The sequence below is a fragment of the Oncorhynchus kisutch genome, linkage group LG11 (genome assembly GCF_002021735.2).
Source record: "Oncorhynchus kisutch isolate 150728-3 linkage group LG11, Okis_V2, whole genome shotgun sequence".
Taxonomy (NCBI): Eukaryota; Metazoa; Chordata; class Actinopteri; order Salmoniformes; family Salmonidae; genus Oncorhynchus; species Oncorhynchus kisutch.
Window position 1 is genome coordinate 38,554,860 of NC_034184.2, and position 22,267 is coordinate 38,577,126.

The 22,267-nt window shown below is 41.0% G+C and overlaps 1 protein-coding gene across 1 annotated transcript in view; it reads left to right on the forward strand.

Annotated features, from left to right (window-relative positions):
* Nucleotides 1-22,267, forward strand: part of LOC109899104 (sodium/potassium/calcium exchanger 3) — a 122,236-nt gene that overhangs the window by 46,189 nt on the left and 53,780 nt on the right. The window contains exon 2 of the mRNA XM_020494159.2: nucleotides 3,218-3,346. Coding sequence (XP_020349748.1) covers nucleotides 3,218-3,346 — 129 coding nt within the window. The remainder of the gene's footprint in view (nucleotides 1-3,217; nucleotides 3,347-22,267) is intronic.

The window sequence follows — 22,267 nt, forward strand, 5'->3', positions numbered from 1 at the left end:
TGTCATCATGTTTGACAGTCTCCTGGATGGGAAGGAGTCTCTCCAAGAATGGCCATATCTCAGTCTGCTGATATGGACAGCCCCATCAAGAGGATCCTCCTAGATTATGTATTTTGGGAGAGAGTGGTAAGTAGCCTGAAACTCCTGAAACCTATAGCAGTGACCATTGCACGGATTGAGAGAGACAATGCCATCCTGTCTGATGTTCAGATTCTGTTTGCAGATGTAAGAGAAGATATCCGTACTGCCCTACCCACTTCACTGTCGCTCCAAGCAAAGGAAACTGCAGTTCTGAAATACATCAAAAAGCATGAAGACTTCTGCCTGAAGCCCATACATGCCGCAGCGTACATGTTGGACCCCAAGTATGCTGGCAAGGGTATCCTGTCTGGTGCAGAGATCAACAAGGCCTATGGTTTCATCACTACCGTGTCTCGCCACCTTGGCCTGGATGAGGGCAATGCTATTGGCAGTCTGGCAAGGTACACATCCAAACAAGGGCTTTGGAATGGAGATGCAATATGGCCGTCGTGCTAACATGTCTCATCAGCCACCTGGTGGAAGGGACTTTGTGGATTACAGGCTCTTTCCCCTGTTGCCTCCATCATCCTCCAAATCCCACCAACATCAGCCGCCTCGGAGTGCAACTGGCCTTTCTTTGGCTACACACACACCAAAGCTTTCAACAGGCTGACCAATACAAGGGTTTGCAAATTTGAGGCTTTTTGAGCCTGACAACGAGCCATCCTCAACAGGGTTGGAAAGTGACAGTAAAGATGAGGCCTCAGAGTCTGATGTTCAAGAGGTGAACATTGAGGAAATTCAGGGAGAAGACATGGAAGCCTGAGAGGAAGACAACCAAAGCTTTAGTTTCTCGACTATCATGTTGAAAACTTTTTGGGGAGATGCGATGGATCATTGGGGGTCATTCAATATTCCCTTTATTTTGTTGTTCAGTGAAATCATCCCATGTGAAGAGTCAACTCATTTAATTAAAGTTCAATTTGTAGCTAAATATTTAAAATATATATATATATATTGGAAGAATTTAATCATTTGCAATTATGTCTACTTATTTAAGTTTCTGTCACCATATGATATGGTAAATATGTCCAATGCAAAAAACATCTACATTTAAATAGTATTAATATTAATTTGCATATAGTTCCGTTAATTCCCATATATTCCCTTTAAGTCGCACGGAAAGTTTCCATCTCTGAATATTCCCCAAAATGTGCAACCTTAGGCACAATCATATTTTTACTCCATTTTTTGTGTGTTCCTAAGCCTATACGCATAAGATTTAATATGCGTATGGGTGTTTTGAATTAATCATCACCTTGGAAAGCGCTGTCCATTTTGTCAGGCTTTGAAACAACATCCACAACAACCATGTTTTACACTCAGTTTCAACCTGCTGTTAAACTTCTTTATTCAAATTATCATCATAGTGAGGTGTTTTAAAAGTACGATAGGCCTACTGTTTTGCTGGTAAGTGTTTGATGTGATTTTCGATTGCATTTGCCTTGATGTCAGAGTGGTTAGAGGGACAATAGAGTCCTGAGTACCAAGCCATTAGGTCCTGATGATCGTTAGCAAGTTGGATACTACTAACCCGTGTCCAGAGTGCATAAAAGAGATGACCTAAATGGTCACGTGGGATTTTACTGCAGTCATGACTCATTACTGCTGGTGTGGCTGTAATATGGTATGGACACAGCTACAGCCCTATACACATCTCGGTAGTAACTCCAACTCCTGGGTGCATTCTGGCTCATTGAACAGGCCTCTACTGCCTCTACTCCACAACAGAAAATCATTCTGCGTGCATACGTGTGTGTACGTGTAAGGTGCATTCAAAAAGTCAAAGTGAAGACAGCTTTTTATACATTTTTTCACATTTATAAAAATAAAAAGCAGAAATACCTTATCTACCTTTTCAGACCCAGTTTTCAGACCCTTTGCTATGAGACTCCATTTATCATACTTGAGATGTTTCTACAAATTTATTGGAGTCCACCTGTGTTAAATTCAATTGATTGTACATTATTTGGAAAGGCACACACCTGTCTATTTAAGGTCCCACAGTTGACAGTGCATGTCAGAGCAAAAACCAAGACATGAAGTTGAAGGAATTGTCCGTAGAGTGCTGAGACAGGATTGTGTAGAGGCACAGTTCAGGGGACGGGTACCAAAATATTTCTGCAGCATTGAAGGTCCCCAAGATCACAGTGGCCTCAATCATTCTTCAACTGAATAAGTTTGGAACCACCAAGACTCATCCTAGAGCTGGGCGCCCAGCCAAACTGAGCAATCGTGGGAGAAGGGCCTTGGTCAGGGAGGTGACCAAGAACACGATGGTCACTCTGACAGAGCTCCAAAAGAGGGAAGGAGAGAGACACAGTGGGCCTTTCTGATATAGCCATGGTTGAAATAAACACTTCAGATCATAAAATAGAATATTGTCCTACAAAGAGGAAATGCTCTGCAGTCTTACAAGCACACAAGGACAGACATATTCCATTATATTTATTTATAGGATCTGTATTCATAATCTATGATTACAGTCACACAACATGGACCCTTTCTAGTTTCCCCACTCAGTGTCCATGTGTCTTCATCCTATCCGCCTGCTCCTCAACATTTACAGTAGACAGGCGAGCAAAGCTGTGATTGTTTTTATTCCCAGTTTTGATCAATATGGTAAGGGCTATTATTATCAGGCATTGCCAAATCGTAATGTCGTGCCCTGTTGCATCTTGGGAGCTGCATTGAATTGGAGGCGGTGGCTTGAGGACATGGTGACCCAGATGAATGAGCTGCCGAAATGATCACCCCAGGGCCTCTGGAGCATTCCACTGCTGACTGTGTTGTCGTAGGAACGCTCCTAATGATTTCATAACTACAGTGTCTCATTTTATTCTGACATGCCAAGCTAGGTTTGGTTGGAGTTTGAATTTCTGAGTTCTGGTATCTGATAATTAGAATTGGGCTGAGCTCTGTGTGAGCTCTGAGCTATGTGTCCTATGTGACACATTCCATGAACTGTGTGCCTTGCTAGCTCCAATCTAGCCTCACACAACAGATATATCCAAATGTTTATCATGGAAAGCATTAGCTCTATTGTTAACATTTTTGAGGTGGCCCACTCTTTTATGGTATGCAAAACTTCCAGTGTAATTTTAACTCTTAACAATGCTCTATCTTTCCATCCCAGGTTATGACATCTCCAGCCTTACTACTGAGGAGGGTGCCAGATGGGAGAGTCGGAGGCTACTACAGGAGTCCTGGGACAACGAGACAGACCTTCTGTTGGACCCCCCGTCCAAAAACTGCACTGAGCCAGGTAGGGCAGGCCCCGCTTTAGAAGTTGTGATTCAACTTTTGGTTGCCAGGTTGGTGAAACTATTGGCCAAGCGAGAAATTCTGTAGTGGAGTTGAAGCTTTGGAATTAGTATACATGGGAGTCCCATGTGGGATTCCTGCAGGATATAGGGAAGACTGGAGTAGAGATGAAATCAAATAAATTAAGGGGGTTTGAAAATTCATACAGGTAGGGATAGCCTTACAGATAGAGCTGTGACGATTATGGAATTTCTGGTAATGATTCATTGTCATGCAAATTACCACGGTTATTGTCATCACTGTCATTTTTTTTTCATGTTTGGAGCTTGTAATGCATCATAATACATCTTCAAAAATTAGCCTCAACATACCTAATGAATACAACACACCCCTATCTCAAATGCTCAGAACATTTGTAAATTAAGCTATTTGAACCGCCCCTTCTCCTAAAATGAATGTGTTAAGATTATTATGACAATTATTATTTGAAGTTCACGGTTATTGTCCATAATTGACCGTTTCACAATTCTACAATACTTATATACAATACAGTGGGTATTGTAAGTATTCACCCCCCTTGGATTTTTTAAATTTTTTGTTGCTTTACAAAGTCGGAATGAAATAGATTCAATTGTAATTTTTTTCATTGAGCTACACAAAGTACTGCATAAGAATGACAAATGAATACATATTAAATAACTAAAATATGGTCTTTATATAAGTATTCAACCCCTTTGTTTAGGCAAGCCTAATTAGTTCAGGAGTAAAATGTGAATTAACAAATCACATAATATGTTGGACTCACTCTGTGAAATAAGAGGGGTTGACATAATTTTTTAATGACTATGCCTTCCTTTGTCCCCCTTCATACAACATCTGTAAGATCCCTCATCTAAGTATTGAATTTCAAGCACAGATTTTTAAAAAAATCTTATTTACAATGATGGCCTACCCCAGCCAAACCCTAACCAGGACGACACTGGGCACTGCCCTATGGGACTCCCAATCACAGCCGGTTGTGATACAGCCTGGAAACAAACCAGGGTCTGGAGTGATGCCTCTAGCACTGAGATGCAGTGCCTTCAACCGCGGTGCCACTCGGGAGCCCTGCAATCAGATGAGTCTCTATGGAATGAATTTATTGCTGATGCTTACAAGTCAACAGGAATGCATATGACACTTCAACATTTTTTTTCAACTGTTAGTTTGTTGAGTGATAGTTTCATGTAGCAAATATAGCAAAAATATAGACAAAAACCCTGACTATAAACACTGAAAATAAATAAATTCTGAATCAGGTCCAGAGTAACACAAATCTCCCTTTAATGCTCCATGTCCACACGGGTCAATGGAAACAAGACCTGAACAATTAGCACTTTCAATTCCCCCGGTCAGCATGGCTACAGCTGACACACTGGAAAACTCTCACACACTGGCAGTCAAGCAGTCAGGCAGAGTATGTGTGTGTGCGTGTGTGCGTGAATATGTGTTACTGTACATTATGTGATTTTGTGTCCTTCTGTGTCCTACAATGGGAATGTTCTGGAAGGAATAAGGCCACAAGCTATAAAAGACTCTATGAGAATTGACATTTGACTGGATCCAGTGAGTAGAATGAGATCTGATAGATTGTGAGATCATCGTTAATGTGTAATCATTACTAATGAAGCGAATGGACGTCCACATTAATCTGATGATACTCTGATCTCTCGCTTTCTATGCATACATAGCCTGGTCTACTGGCCCAAGTTGAGCGATGTTTAAGGATGTTGGATTGGAAGAATAGTGGAAAGGAGAGCGAGAGATAGAGAGAGAAGGGGGGAGAATGATCAAGAGGGAGTTTGAGATTGAGAGAGGAAGAGAGACAGAGACAATGATCAAGAGGGGGTGAGAGAATGAGAGATAGATGAGACGGGCTCTTTTGTGCAGAAAAGCAGGAAGAATCCCTATTAAAATAATTCGAGTGTTTCAGGATGCAAAGCGTGATTAAGCGGAAAACAGGCTATTAAGTATTTCTGTCTAAATATAACTCCCATATAACTTACTCGGAGAGAGCAGGGGTTGGAAGCAGGCAATAGGATAAAGAGCTGTCTAGAGCATATGAGAATGTGTGTGTGTGTGTGTGTGTGTGTGTGTGTGTGTGTGTGTGTGTGTGTGTGTGTGTGTGTGTGTGTGTGTGTGTGTGTGTGTGTGTGTGTGTGTGTGTGTGAGTGTGCATTCGGCTTAGGTGTGGGTTTGGTTTGTGTGTGTGCGCGTTGTATCTAGGACAGGGGCAAATTTTGGGAGGCGGTGTGTTAACAGTGAGATCAAGAGATTGCTTGGCAGAATGCAGTCTCATAAAGCCCCAGGATTCCACATGGAAAAACCTCACACATACAAGGACCCAGAAAAACACACACGCCCACGGAAAGACAAACACACGCCCACGGGCAATGCAAACACACAGAGTGCCGTTATCGGAGTTAGAATACAGCTTACATATCTGCATATCTTCACAACACCCACCAAGGATGGGCTCAATTCAAATTGAAGGCAGTCAATTCAGGAAGTAAAAAAATGAAATTACAAACATAGAAAAAAAGGGCATTTATTTTCAATGACTTCTCCATAAACTGAAAAGTAGAAGCTATTTATAAAAATTCTAAAAGGTTTATTTATAAAATTACAAATTAAAAATCATATAACTTCCTGAATTGACTGCATTCAATTTGAATTGAGCCCAACTCTGTCACACACACACACACACACACACACACACACACACACACACACACACACACACACACACACACACACACACACACACACACACACACACACACAGACATCCCTGAGCTGCAGCTCAGTTCAGAAGAATGAATAAATACAACTTTGATGTGTCTGGGTGGTTTAATACATCATCCACAGCATAATTATTAACTTGATGATGCTTAGAGAGATATTCAATGTCTGATTTGTTATTGTTATCCATCTAACAATCACTGCCCTTCCCAGGTTTTTGTTGCTGAATCTGTGATTGAAATTCAATACTTAGATGAGGGATCTTACAGATGTTGTATGAATGGGGACAAAGGAAGGCGTAGTCTTTAATAAACCACGTCAACCTCTCTTATTTCACAGAGTGAGTCCAACATATTATGTGATTTGTTAAACCAAATTGTATGACTGAACTAATTAGGCTTGCCTAAACAAAGGGGGTGAATACTTATGTAAAGACCATATTTGAGTTATTTAATTTGAATTCATTTGTAATTCTTATGCAATATTTTGTGTAGATCAATGATTTAAAAAAAATGGAATCTATTTCAATCCGGCTTTTTAAAGCAACAAAATGTTTTTTCAAAATCCAATACTTATGATACCCATTGTATGTAAGTATTATATATGTATTTTTAAAACCTTTATTTAACTAGGGCTGGCACAATTATTATGTAATTGTGTAACTGTCAGGTGGTAATGTGAATTGAAAAGAAGAATACTATTTTGCCATCCTGCTACTCAGACTCTTCCTCATAGGGCCATAGTTTCTTCCCTTACAGCTGATTGCCTCCTGCTTCAAGGTATGCAACTGTCGGGTGAATGTCGCGCTCTAGGTAGTAGTCGAGACGTACCAAGTATACATTTGAGTATTATGTGTAGCCGACTGTATTTTTACAAAACGTGTAGTAAGTGTGAAGAGGCTCTATGTTAGACTCGCAGAGTTGTGCAGGGACTCTGCTCTGTGCTGTGTATCCCTGTAATTGGCCTCACAGTGGCTTGATCAATGACACCATTTTCTCCTCTAGCATCTCTCACAGACATCTACAACATACAGAGCCCTCAACCACCATTCCTTCATTATGCAGGATCTCAGTGTGGTCTTTCAGATTAGAGATGAACATGTTTACATCACCTAGATTCTCCCCTCCTCACTTACTGCAAACAAAAAAGAGGCAGACACCTCATTAGAATGCCTCTCTGAGTGTGTGTGTGTGTGCGCGTGTGTGCGTGCACATGTGTACGGGTTTGAATGTGTGTGTATGTGTCTGTACTTGTCCTTTCCTTGCTGCAAGTTTCACATTAACAGCTGCTAACATCATTTCCCCCAAACTAAAGAAAAGACAGGAAGTCAGCACACATTAACTTGTTACAATACTTGTTACAATGGAATTAACAAAAGGCACTTAACCTTCTCTGGCAACGTACATAGCAAGAATACATGCTTGAGACAAAACAAAATTAACTGTAATTTCTTCTCAAATTACCATAAACGGTAAGTGTCTCCAAGGTATATTCCGTATCAAAATGACTCATTCACTTTCATAGTATAGTAAAGATTCCTTTCTTCTCACATCTCCCTATAGCAGTATATACAGTTGAAGTCGGAAGTTTACATACATTTAGGTTGGAGTCATTAAAACTAGTTTTTCAACCACTCCACAAATTTCTTGTTAACAAACTATAGTTTTGGCATGTCGGTTAGGACATCTACTTTGTGCATGACACAAGTAATTTTTTGAACAATTGTTTACAGATTATTTCACTTATAATTCATAATTACAGTGGGTCAGAAGTTTACATACACTAAGTTGACTGTGCTTTAAACAGCTTGGAAAATTCAAGAAAATTATGTCATGGCTTTAGAAGCTTCTGATAGGCTAATTGACATCATTTGAGTCAATTTGACATCATTTGAGTCAATTGGAGGTGTACCTGTGGATGTATTCCAAGGCCTACCTTCAAAGTCAGTGCCTCTTAGCTTGACATGGGAAAATCAAAAGAAATCAGCCAAGACCTCAGGAAAAAATTGTAGACCTCCACAAGTCTGGTTCATTCTTGGGAGCAATTTCCAAACGCCTGAAGGTACTACGTTCATCTGTACCAACAATAGTACGCAAGTATTAACACCATGGGACCACGCAGCTGTCATACTGCTCTGGAAGGAGACGTGTTCTGTCTCCTAGAGATGAACGTACTTTGGTGCAAAAAGTGCAAATGACTCCCAGAACAACAGCAAAGGACCTTGTGAAGATGCTGAAGGAAACAGATACAAAAGTATCTATATCTACAGAAAAACAAGTCCTATATCGACATAACCTAAAAGGCCGCTCAGCAAGGAAGAAGCCACTGCTCCAAAACCGCCATAAAAAAAGCCAGACTACGGTTTGCAACTGCACATGGGGACAAAGATTGTACTTTTGGAGAAATGTCCTCTGGTCTGATGAAACAACAATAGAACTGTTTGGTCATAATGACCATCGTTTGGAGGAAAGATCGGGAGATTTGCAAGCCGAAGAACACCATCCAAACCATGAAGCACGGGGGTGGCAGCATCATGTTGTGGGGGTGCTTTGCTGCACCAGGGACTGGTGCACTTCACAAAAAGGATGGCATCATGAGGCAAGGAAAATTACGTGGATATATTGAGCGAACCTCTCAAGACATCAGTCAGGAAGTTAAAGCTTGGTCGCAAACGGGTTTTTCAAATGGACAATGACCCCAAACATACTTCCAAAGTTGTGGCAAAATGGCTTGAGGACAACAAAGTCAAGGTATTGGAGTAGCCATCACAAAGCCCTGACCTCAATCCTGTAGAACATTTGTGGGCTGAACTGAAAAAGTGTGTGTGAGCAAGGAGGCCTACAAACCTGACTCACTTACATCAGCTCTGTCAGCAGGAATGGGCCAAATTTCACCCAACTTACTGTGGGATGCTTGTGGAAGGCTACCCGAAACGTTTGACCCAAGTTAAAGGCAATGCTACCTAATACTTAATGAGTGTATGTAAACTTCTGACCCACTGGGAATGTGATGAAAGAAATAAAGGCTGAAATAAATCATTCTCTCTACTATTATTCTGCCATTTCACATTCTTAAAATAAGGTGGTGATCCTAACTGACCTAAGACAGGGAATTTTTACTCAGATTAAATGTCAGGAATTGTGAAAAACTGAGTTTAAATGTATTTGGCTAAGGTGTATGTAAACTTCCGAGTTCAACTGTATCTGTATAATAGCTACACTATATATACAAAAGTATGTGAACACCCCTTCCAATTAGTGGATTCGGCTTTTTCAGCCTCACCCTTTGCTGATTGGTATATAAAATAGAGCACACAGTCATGCAATATCCGTAGACAAACATTAGCAGTAGAATGGCCTTACTGAAGAGCTTACTGACTTTCAACGTGGCACCGTCATAGTGGTAGGCCACCCAAGCTCACAGAACAGGACCGCCAATTTGCTGAAGCACCTAGCGTGTAAAAATCGTCTGTCCTCGGTTGCAACATACACTACCGAGTTCTAAACTGCTTCTGGAAGAAATGTCACCACAATAACTGTTCGTCGGGAGCTTCATGAAATGGGTTTCCATGGCCGAGCATCCGCGCACAAGCCAAAGATCACAATGCGCAATGCCAAGCGTCGGCTGCAGTGGTGTAAAGCCCGCCACCATTGGAGCAGAGGAAATGCGTTCTCTGTAGTCATGAATCACGCTTCACCATCTGGTAGTCCGACGGACAAATCTGGATTTGGTGGATGCCAGGAGAACGCTACCTGTCCGAATGCATAGTGCCCACTGTAAAGTTTGGTGGATGAGGAAAAATGGTCTGGGGCTGTTTTTTATAATTGGGTCTAGGCCCCTTAGTTCCAGTGAAGGGAAATCTTAATGCTACAGCATACAATGACGTTCTATACGTGCTTCCAACTATGTGGCAACAGTTTGGAGAAGGCCCTTTCCTGTTTCAGCACTCAGCATGACAATGCCCTTGTGCACAAAGCGAGGTCCATACAGAATTGATTTGTCGAGATCGGTGTGGAATAACTTTACTGGCCTGCACAGAGCCCTGACCTCAACTCTATCTTACACCTTTGGGAAGAATTGGAACAATCGCCCAACACAACCTCACTAATGCTCTTGTGGCTGAATGGAAGCAAGTCCCTGCAGCAACAGGGGGGACCAACTCCATATTAATGCCCATTATTTTGGAATGAGAATGAGGAGGTGACCACATACTTTTGATCATGTAGTGTACTTTCACAAAAAGATGAATGCCAGAGATACAATTCTCCACAAATGTTCTCTTTTTCAGTGTGTTTTATTAATGATTCATGGGACTGTGGGACAAAGGTATTTGCTTTCTTCCCCATGGTGCATCTGACAGAGAACAAACATGGTTTTAAAGGCACACAAGTCATGTTCTACTCACAGCATCCCCCCATAACAATGTGTTTCGCCCACCAGTTAGGCTTTCCATTCCCTGTGAAAAATTCAGTCTCCCTGAAAAGGAGATTCTGAGGAAGAAGGGCCCTGTGAGAGAATGGAGTGATGGAGGTACTTGTGCTATGTGTGTACCAGCATGAACGTGTGTGTGTGTGTGTGTGTGTCTGCTCAGTCCCCTCCTAGCCCTGGGCAAACCTGTTACTCCGGTAAACTTCACAGACTGGAAGGGGGGGGGATACAATGTCACTTCCCATCACATCACATCCTGCAAGAAATCACGCCAGCAGGAAATAAAAAGAGACAGGAAAGACAAACAGAGAGCATGCAGAAAGTACAAACTGGATGATCTGATTGTGCATTACCATTGCATGTTGTGTGTCTGTCCTTTCTGTGTTGACTGGAATAGCCAGGGCATGCTAAGAGTGCTAGGTGGCTTCTTTTTAGAAAGGATAAAGGGATACTAATTCAGTCATACAACTGAATACCTTCAACTGAAATGTGTCTTCCTCCTTTTACCCAACCCCTCTGAATCAGAGCAGTGCAGGGGGGCTGCCATAATCAACATCCATGTCTTCAGCACCTGGGGAACAGTGGGTTAACTACCTAGGAGAAGAACAACAGATTTTTACCTCAGCCAGCAGCTTAGGGATTCGATCCAGCAACCCGTCGGTTACTAGCCCAACACTCTAACCACTAGACTAGAAAGACAGGGTTCTACTGCTTGCTTCATATATGTAACCCCTAAAAGTTCTATATATGGTAGAACCCTTTTATGGGGTTCTTTGATCAGAACCCTATGGGTTCTTCACTGAACCAAAATATAGAACCCCAAGGACTCTTCTTCACTGAACCAAAATTGGTTCCATATAGAACCCTGTATGGTCCCATTTATGAATTATGACTACTATACATTTTTGTAAATATATTTCCAGCTAAGAATATAATTTAATAAACAATTAAATAATGGACAAAAGAATACCAGCATCATTTTTTATTTTATTGCCATTATGTAAATGCAAACATAGTTTGGAAATATGCACTGGTGGCCAGGGAGGCCTATCTTTGTTTGAATGATGGCCCACAATCTTGGTACCAACCAGGGGAGAACGACTGGAGTCATTGGAAGTTCAAGACCAACCATGTTACTGCAGGCATTGTTAGCAGAATACAGGATCCCACATTATAGTGAATGGAAAATGGCAATCTTCGTGGTCAATCTTCATGTACAAGAAAAGTGTATTTGAAGTCAATCATAGTACCAATAATTGCTTCTAATACATCAGATGTTGAACCGATTTGTTTATAATCACATGGAGAAATTATAAGGATCATTTAGTTGCTAATGGCAGCCTGCATACCCCGGGCGGCCTACAACTGGACTTACTCAATGAGAGGGGGCAGCACAGAGCTAGCCTGCAAAGTCACTTTCTGGAGTAGCTCAAACTGTGCATGTTATGTCTCAATAAGATGCCATCTTAACCGACTTCAATGCGCTATTGAGTCTTCACATAGGAATGAATGGTGTCAAATAATCAAGGGTTTTGTCCATTCATGTATCCAGTCATTGTTACCAACTCTGACTGACTTCTTTATGGAACAGAAGGCTACAGTTGCTGCCTGGCTGGTTCCTGAGAAGAAGAAAAAAAGGAGCTAAAACATGAGTGAAAATGAAGACAAAATGCAGACGTATAATTATGATGATGTAGAGGAACAACCTGTTGTCATCAGCAGCAGCAGCCCGAAAGAGCACATCCTCTGCCTCTGATAGTTGGGTCACTGCCAGACTCTGAGCAAAACATAGGCAGTGTGGTAAAAGTCATGTAATGATTAACCGAGACTTATTTAGATACAGTACCTCCTCTTAGTCAGCCCACTGCCCATCACATGCATCCAACATAGGTCAGCAACAGCTTTGTAATATGGCTTCATGAAACATAATGCCCTCACTTGACCCCACACTGAAATACTGAAACAAAAGTAACAATTGGCTAATTGCCAGTGTCAGTTTAGTTTGCAACAGCACTGGTTTTTTATTAACCTTTCTGTTTGCCTCTCTAACCTCTGCAACAATGTTGCAAAATAACTTTAAGTGAATGCCACTTTAATAATAATGGCACTTTAATAATGTTTACATATCTTGCATTATTCATCTCATATGTATATACTGTATTTTATACCATCTATTTCATCTTGCCTATGCTGCTCTGTCATTGCTCATCCATATATTTATATGTATATATTCTTATTCCATCCCTTTACTTAGATTTGTGTGTATTAGGTAGTTGTGGAATTGTTAGATTACTTGTTAGATATTACTGCACTGTCGGAACTAGAAGCACAAGCATTTCGCGACACTTGCAATAACACCTGCTAACCATGTGTATATGACCAATAAAATGTGATTTGATATGATTTGCACTGTGTCGGATGAGACAGCTAGCCATTTTTCTGACCATACAGAAAATACAGTAGCATCATTAATATGGAAAGCCTGTCAATGTCATGCGAAACAGCTCAAACAAAGGAAAAGGCACCTAGTTCGGTGTCATTTCAGAGTTTGACGTGACTATGTTAGCTTTTATTAGCTGTCGTTGGCTAAAATACACATTACACTCTGGGGTAGAGGGATAGAACCCTTAAGGAGTGTGTGTGTATGCACGCGTGCGCGTATCAGGCTTAAATGTCATATTACTCAGCACAATGACAGAAAGCAAAGCAAACTATTATGAGATGTGACACTGTGAGGTGTGTGTGTGTGTGTGTGTGTGTGTGTGTGTGTGTGTGTGTGTGTGTGTGTGTGTGTGTGTGTGTGTGTGTGTGTGTGTGTGTGTGTGTGTGTGTGTGTGTGTGTGTGTGTGTGTGCATGTGTAGTTTTATTGCAACAAATAAACAAAACAAAATATATATATATATACAATCATCACAAATACAGCCAGAGAGGACATACATATTGGTTTTCTCTAGCCTTGAGCTTATAAGACAGATCAAATTTGAAGTATGAGCAGCCAAAACCACTGCCCACAACACACCTCGCCACATTAAAGGAACAATCTGCTATTTTACATATCCACTTCAAAGTTTTGCCCCTGCACTTGTTTGTAAACAGTGGGGGTAGGTCTTGTCTTGGCAAATGGAACTGCTGCTATACTTCAACAGTTGACACCTTTAACATATCAAGTAGAGGTCAGCAGAGTTCTACTATAACGCTTTTCACCAGCTCGGGCCTCTGCTGTTGAATGTAGTTATTTATCCGTTTCATGCATGTATTAATGATTAAACATCCATCACTCTGGTAGGTGTATTGCATCATGTGACCTCGGCCTATATACCGGCAACACACCAAGGTTATCTGGAGAAAATAATCTCGGCCACCGGAGTGTCTAATTAGGATCTTGACCTTAATTAGGATCATGATCTTCTATTAAACTAGAGCAATACATCTGCCCTCACACACACACACACCTGTTCCGGCACTGTCGAAGATTGTGGCCCCCTCACAATCTATTCTCCTGCATCTGTCCACACTCAGTCAGGATTTCTATGTCTGTTGATCTTTAACACATGTTCTTGTCAGAATGGCCTATACACTCTATTTCTTTCTCTCCTTCTCTCTCACTCTCCCTCTCTTTAGAGGACTTCTGAGTTTTTTTTCTTCAAATTGCCATGTGCTGCTTGCGTGTGTATGTGTAGATCTAAGGACTCTACAGTATATTCTATTCCCTTGCTCAGACGAGTCAGCGTCTCCCATCAGGTATGCACACAGGCAGCTTGGCCGATGCACTGAACAACCCCCTCATTCCCCTCCAGTTACCATGGCAACCTGCCATGACCCTAGTTTCCATCCAGTGTTTGTGTGTGTGTGTGTGTGTGTTTGTGTGTGTTGGCACAGCAGTTACTGGACACGACCCTCACGCCACTGCAGAGTGCCAATTGCGCACGTGCCCAGCTGTGTGTGTGTTACTCACGCACCCTGGCATTCACTATCTCTCCCTCTCGCCGGGCCTCTCCTTTTTACATTCCACCTCCATGCTGGCCTTTTCATTTTAGCAACTCACAACTGCAGAAGGGAGGTGGAACTGGAGAAGGTAGAGGACCCAAGACAAAAAAGGGATCTCCCTATAACGAAGTTTAAGACTAGAGCATTCTAATAGGTAGGTAGCCCAGCGGCTAAGGAGTTGGATCTGAAGGGTGGCCGAATCCCGGGCCAGGCAATGGAAAAAGGGGGGAATTGCTCTGGCAACAGGAGGGCAGCAGGGTTCACATCCTAAAAGACATTCCACTACAGTTGAGCCCTTGAGAAAGACCCTTATCCCCACAACGTGCTCTTCATCCAGGGGCGCTGCACTGCAGCTTGATCCTTTGCTTGTCTCAGTTGTGTGTGATGTGGTTAGATATTAGGTTGTCTTAACCTTCCACCTAGGGATCTGTGCATTTTATGACATGCTGTACTGAACATGTACATGTGAAGATGTGTCTCTCCTGCGGCAGATGTTTTCATTTCAGCAACTCACAACTGCAGAAGGGAGGTAGAACTGTAAAGGGTAGAGGACCCAAGAAAAAAAGGAAAAGAGATCTGTGCATTTGAAGACATGGTGTACTGTACTTGTGAAGCTGTCTCTCTTTATTAGTCTCTACCTGTCCATCCCTCTTGTTATCTCCTATTTTTCTCCATCTCCCCCTCTTTCTCTCTCTCTCCCTGTGCCTCTCCCCCTCTTCTATTTTAGGTTATTTTCAATATCCCTTATAAGATCCTGTCCTTCAAATCGCCCATGCGTTTGTTCATTGCGTGTGCGTTACCAAGGCAACCAGTTCTAGTAAAATGTCATCACCATCGCAGCTCTGTTTAAACCGTCTGTGTGCCAAGTAGCCAAATCAGACAACTGTGATTACGCAACACACCAAATTTCAACGCTAGAATGATGTCATCATTAAGAGAGCCGAGGTCCGGAGTAGGGAGGGACTGGATGGATGGATTAAAAGGCACATTAGACATGATTATTATTACGTAATAATATGAAAAAATACACAAATGTATGCACTCACTACTGTAAGTTGCTCTGGATAAGAGCGTCTGCTAAAATGAATAAAATGCAATATGTAATATTATCTGTCAATATTGATCTAATGTAACTATGCGCTTTCATGGGTTTAGTGATTATCCTAATGATCATGTGAAATATATGAGTGCAAATGCTATAGTAAAATAGGGCAAATGGTATAGTACAATAGGGCAAATGGTATAGTACAATAGGGCAAATGGTATAGTACAATAGGGCAACTGGTATAGTACAATAGGGCAAATGGTATAGTACAATAGGGCAACTGGTATAGTACAATAGGGCAAATGGTATAGTACAATAGGGCAAATGGTATAGTACAATAGGGCAAATGGTATAGTAAAATAGGGCAAATGGTATAGTACAGTAGGGCAAATGGTATAGTACAATAGGGCAAAATGTATAGTATAGGGGGGGCCTACTTAGTGATGTCATTCGTTGTCAGAAAAAATCTATTGGTTTGACCGTGTTTTCTAAAGAGGATTTTGACAGTATCCCTTTTGATTTAAACAGAGCTTTCCAGACATGTTTGCCAATGGAAGAAGTAGTCAGAAAGTGACTTTTTGGACCTGAATGACAAAACATTCAGGAGATAAAGGTGCTCCAAGTTGACCTATTTTGCATACCACACCATTCCACGAGACATCCATGTATATTATTTATATTATTTTTTCAACTTTAACGTCAATTTAAAAACGTGTAAAAACAAATCATAGTCGTATGTTGTAACGTTGACCCTATTTCACATCATCTGAGGTTTTTGTGTTATGCCCGCCATCGGTTGAATACAGAATACAGAGTACAGAAATCTATGATTTCAATCATAGAAATATAATTAATAGAATGGACCTATCCCTTCAGACCATTGCAATTTAGCTTTTATCTTCTAATTACTGCCACAAAGAAGAATGTCAACTTAAATTGTCATGTCTATTCTAGTATCTATATTTCTATGACTGAAATAGGTTTCCTATGGAGGATTGATGGTATAATTTTTCAAGAAAACATATGTTCCCATACAAGTAAAACTTATCTGATGTGTGTATCATCTTTGTGGTACCATTTGAAAGTTGAAGTTTCGATTTTATTCCCATTTTTGTACATTTATCAGCCAAAACATGACACCCACCCTGTATTCAAGAGCATGTTGTGTCTCAACCGATAGCGGGCACAACACAAAAACTTTAGATAATGTAAAATAGGCCCTTGAATGTTTAGGTAAACCTACTGGAGAGCTCCTCTTTGTCTACACTGATTCAGCATCGTTCAAATCCTCTTCAGCCTTAGCCCCACCCAAAGATTTCAAGACTAAACAACCAAAGATTTCAAGACTGATGTTGTCCGACATTAAACTTGCCATTGTCGTTATGAAAAAGTATAAACACAAAAACTACAGGCTACATGATGTCAGCAGCCTGCTGGTCCAAAATAGCATAACTAGTGTATTTTAACACCAATAAATCCACACGTTTAAAAATGATTTTAGTATATGTCAATCTAGCAGACCAGGCAATGAAAAACAACTTTCTAAACAATGTTTTGGTTTGTTTCTAGCTTGTTAGCTAGCTAGCGAATGTTAAGTTATCTTTCTAGCCAGTTCAAATAATGACCATATCATATAGCTGAAAATGTCTTCACTTTAGCTCTAATTTGTCTTCATTATTACAGGAAAATAAACTCACAAAAAGATCCTTATTTACAAGTAGATGGCGAGCCAATTACAGAAAATAGCTTATGCCGGTTGTAAGTTTGACAAAATAAAAGTAGGGCATTCTACTGGAGAATTTTAGAACTTGGACACTGTTTCGTTGGCCTAAAATTATATCCTAATTTGACTTTGGTGTAGGACATGTTCTTCACATTACCGTCTCTGGTAAACATATACTATATCAAATAAAATCTAAGTTTATTTGTCACATGCACAGGACACAGAAGGTGTAGTGAAATGGTTTGTTCCATAGTGGAGTCTTTTGTTTAGACATGTGGCTAGCTAGCTAAACAATTAACCATAATCCCAACTCATAACGTTACTACCCTGCATGAATCTGCAGCTAGGTAACATTAGGCTATAGCTAGCAATGCAAATGGATCTGAGATATGAATAATATTACTACACAGATCATACACATAATGTTAGCTAGCGAGCCAGCCAGCTAACGTTAGCTAGGTAGCTAACAGTATGCTTTAACTTGAAATTAAAACAACTTTCTGACAAAATGTTAAACGTATAATATCTGAATATGTAGCTAGCTAGACTATCTTACCTGTATAAGTGGATGGACGCTTCTGCCTCTCTGTCACGGATGCCATGGTTGCCCATAGTTTGAAGATATAATCCGGAGAGACAGGTGTTTTACACAACAGCCTTCTGTGTGTTCTCTTTTCGACTCTCTCTGCACATTTGCAATCGAACTCCAAAATGTTCTCAATTTCCTTAGCTATGATACTCTAAATCCATCGGGCATTCCACTGACTTCAAAACTATGTCCTCCAGAAAGTGGAGAGCAACACTCAAAGAACTACTGCGTGATATCTTTAAAAAAAGCCGCATTAGAAAGGATAACCTACATATACTGACCAGCTCATGTTATAGACAGAAGCGGGATACATGGCAGACCAATCCGAACTCATCTCTCGGCATTTCCAGCCCATCGAAGTAGTGACATGTGACATACGCCTAGTTTCCTGAAGCAAGTACATTTATCTCTTCAATATTTTGGCATTCAGCTCCAAATAGTCATTTTCTGAGCACTTCTGCAATGGTCAAATATGTATGGGAGGTTGTGTTCAAGTCAAAAGGGGTGCTGTCAAAATGTGATTGAATTTAAATGGATTTACCCTGTTCAATTATTGTAGGCCCTCTTCGAGTAAAACCGAGTATATGAGCCATCACACACACACACACACACACACACACACACACACACACACACACACACACACACACACACACACACTGCATGGGCTGACTGCACAGCACAACGTGATCTCTCTAACCAATATGGTCAGAGCTGCAAGGGCTCAGCTGTATTGGAGTATTGGACTGTAGCTACATGATTTGAAATGAAAACAATGCTTCATTATTAACACTTCTAAATTATGAACTGAGTCTTATGGGGACACTGTTCTTCCTGCTCCCACCGTGTGTGTGTGTGTGTGTGTGTGTGTGTGCTAGCATTATGTGCTACACGTGCGTTACGTATGTATGTGTCTATGTCTACCCACGTTAGTACACACACTTCCATCCTCCTCTCTATCACATGTACTCTTAGTCCCTTAGGATTCATTCATTTCCATTGTAAATGTCCGCGTGAAAACCAACATAACTCTCCAAGCCCTGTACCCTCTGTCCAGAAGAGAACTGTAGCCTCTTAATAATCAATGATATGTAATGCTCCTAAGAGGCTTTCAAACGAGCCAGGCCCATTTTGAGCTGATTAAATCATGTCATGAGTGTGCGTGCATGTGTGTTGCTAATTCACTAAGAGCTATGCGTGCTATATTTAAACTGCAGGGATTGATTGGGGTGCTTGTGGTTTCCTCAAGACCGTGTTTATTGATGCCCCCACTTCTCTCCAATGAATTAGTGAGTGGGTTACACGGTAGAGAGGGGATAGGTCAGGAGACAGTGAGAGATTTATGTTAGTTACTCTATAACAGGGAAATAAATATAAGATGTTTCTGTTTAGGATGTTTTCTGGATGCTTATTTCTAGAAGTTAGCACAACACACAAAGTCTCGTCAGAATAACACCTCTGACACAGATACAGTACCTACCTCTCTCTCTCTCTCTCTCTCTCTCTCTCTCTCTCTCTCTCTCTCTCTCTCTCTCTCTCTCTCTCTCTCTCTCTCTCTCTCTCTCTCTCTCTCTCTCAATTCAATGGCTTTATTAGCATGGGAAACATATGTTAACATTGCCAAAGCAAGTGAAGTAGTTAATAAACAAAAGTGAACTAAACAATAAAAATTAACAGTAAACATTACACTCACAAAAGTTCCAAAATAATAAATATATTTCAAATGTCATATTATGTCTATATACAGTGCTGCAATGGTGTGCAAATAGTTGAAGTACAAAAGGGAAAATAAATTAACATAAATATGTAATATAATTGTATTTACAATGTTCTTCACTGGTTGCCCTTTTCTTGTGGCAACAGGTCACAAATCTTGCTGCTGTGATGGCACACTGGTATTTCACCAAGTAGATATGGGAGTTTAACAAAATTGGTTTTTTTTTCGAATTCTTTGTGGATCTGTGTAATCTGAAGGAAATATGGTCATACACTTGGCAGGAGGTTAGGAAGTGCAGCTCAGTTTCCACCTCATTTTGTGGGCAGTGTGCATATAGTCTGTTTTCTCTTGAGAGCCAGGTCTGCCTACGGCAGCCTTTCTCAATAGCAAGGATATGCTCGCTAGGTCTGTACATAGTCAAAGCTTTCCTTAAGTTTGGGTGAGTTACTGTGGTCAGGTATTCTGCCACTGTGTACTCTCTGTTTAGGGCAATTAGCATTCTTGTTTGCTCCGTTTTTTGTTAATTCTTTACAATGTGTCAAGTAATTATCATTTTGTTTTATCATGATTTGGTTGGGTCTAATTGTGTTGCTGTCCTGGGGCTCTTTTGGGTCTGTTTGTGTTTGTGAACAGAGCCCCAGGACCAGCTTGCTTAGGGGACTATTCTCCAGGTTCATCTCTCTGTTGGTGATGGCTTTGTTGTGAAAGGTTTGGAAATCGTTTCCTTTTAATGGTTGTAGAATTTAACGGCTCTTTTCTGGATTTTTATCATTAGCGGGTATCGGTCTAATTCTGCTCTGCATGCATTATTTGGTGTTTTACGTTGTACAAGGAAGATACTCTCTTTCGACTTATTTTCCATAGATCTCTCTTGCACAAACTTTTCTTTACAAGCATTCTACTTCCTTAAATGTGTTTGCAATTTAGCACTAGGACTGTCACGTGATTTCTCCAATCCCCTAAAACAACTCAGACACAATATGGTAAATTAGCATGCAACCGTCCAAAATATATGTGTCCCCTTCACAGTCCCAACACTCCACTGGGACCCCTTTGTACGGAGTAGCCCACCGGGCACACTACGTATTTTCGACATGGAAAATTGGGTAATATTTGGTTTAGTTGATCAAAGAGTTTACAACCTACAGTATTTTCAACCACACAAAATGTCCTATCATTGTACTTTCAAAATTACCAGTCATTCAATTGTTTTTCTTTATTTTTACTATTTTCTACATTGTAGAATAATAGTGAAGACATCAAAACTATGAAAAAACATACAGGGAATCATTTAGTAACCAAAAAAAGTGTTAAACAAATCAAATATATTTTAGATTAAAGATTCTTCAAAGTAGCCACCATTTGCCTTGATGGCAGCTTTGCACAATCTTGGCATTCACCAAGGCAAAAGGTGGCTACTTTGAAGAATCTAAAATCTAAAATATATTTTGATTTGTTTAACACATTTTTGGTTACTATATGATTCCATATGTGCCATTTCAAATATTAACTGGTACTGTATATACCAGTTCCGAGTCAATGTGCAGGGGGTACAGTTTAGTCAAGGTAGTTTGTACATGTAGGCAGAGGTAAAGTGACTATGCATAGATAATAGGAGGGAGGGGGGGGGGGGGGGGGGGGGGGGGGGTCGGGGGTCAATGTAAATAGTCCGCTGGGCCATTTGATGAATTGTTCAGCAGGCTTATGGCTTGGGGGTAGAAGCTGTTAAGGAGCCTTTTGGTCCTAGACCTGGCTGTCCAGTACTGCTTGCCGTGCAGTAGCAGAGGGAACAGTCTATGGCGTTGGGGACTGGAGGCCTTCCTCTGATACCGCCTAGTATATAGGTCCTGGATAGCAGGAAGCTTGGCCCCAGTGATGTATTGGGTCATGGGCACTAACCTCCGTTAGCGCTTTGTCGTCGGATGCCGAGCAGTTGACATACCTTGGCGGTGATGTAAAGGTCAGGATGCTCTCGATTGGGCAGCTGTAGAACTTTTTGAAGATCTGGGGACTCATGCCAAACCTTTTCAGTCTCCTGAGGTTGGAAAAAGTGTCGTCGTGCCCTCTTCACAACTGACTTGTTGTGTTTGGACCAAGATAGTTTGTTGGCTATGTAGACACCAAGGACCTTGAAACTCTCGACCCACTCCACTGCAGCCCAGTCAATGTTAATGGGGGCCTGTTCAGCCCTCCTTTTCCTGTAGTCCATGATCATCTCCTTTGTCTTGCTCACATTGAGGGAGATGTTGTTGTCCTGGCACCACACTGCCAGGTCTCTGACCTCCTCCCTCCTTTCCAGTGTCACCGTTGTCGGTGATCAGGCCTAGCGCTGTTGTGTCGTCTGGCCATTATACCTCATTGGTTGCTTTGACAATCAAACAAAATTAAATATCACTAAATATCATTACATTTGAAGAAAAAAAAAACAGAGCCTATTGTATTGTCTTTTTTAGTTGAATTCTGGATGGAATTTAAAGAAATGCTGTTGATGACTTGGCAAATGCTAGAGGCCGAAATAGCCTCATTGAGGATATATGAGTGATAAAGTATAGTCACATTTCATTTGCATCTTTTGGAATGACTTCAACAGCAATAGTGAATCTATTTAGTTTTTTAAGTGGAGATCTCGCAATAATCATTATCATGAGAGC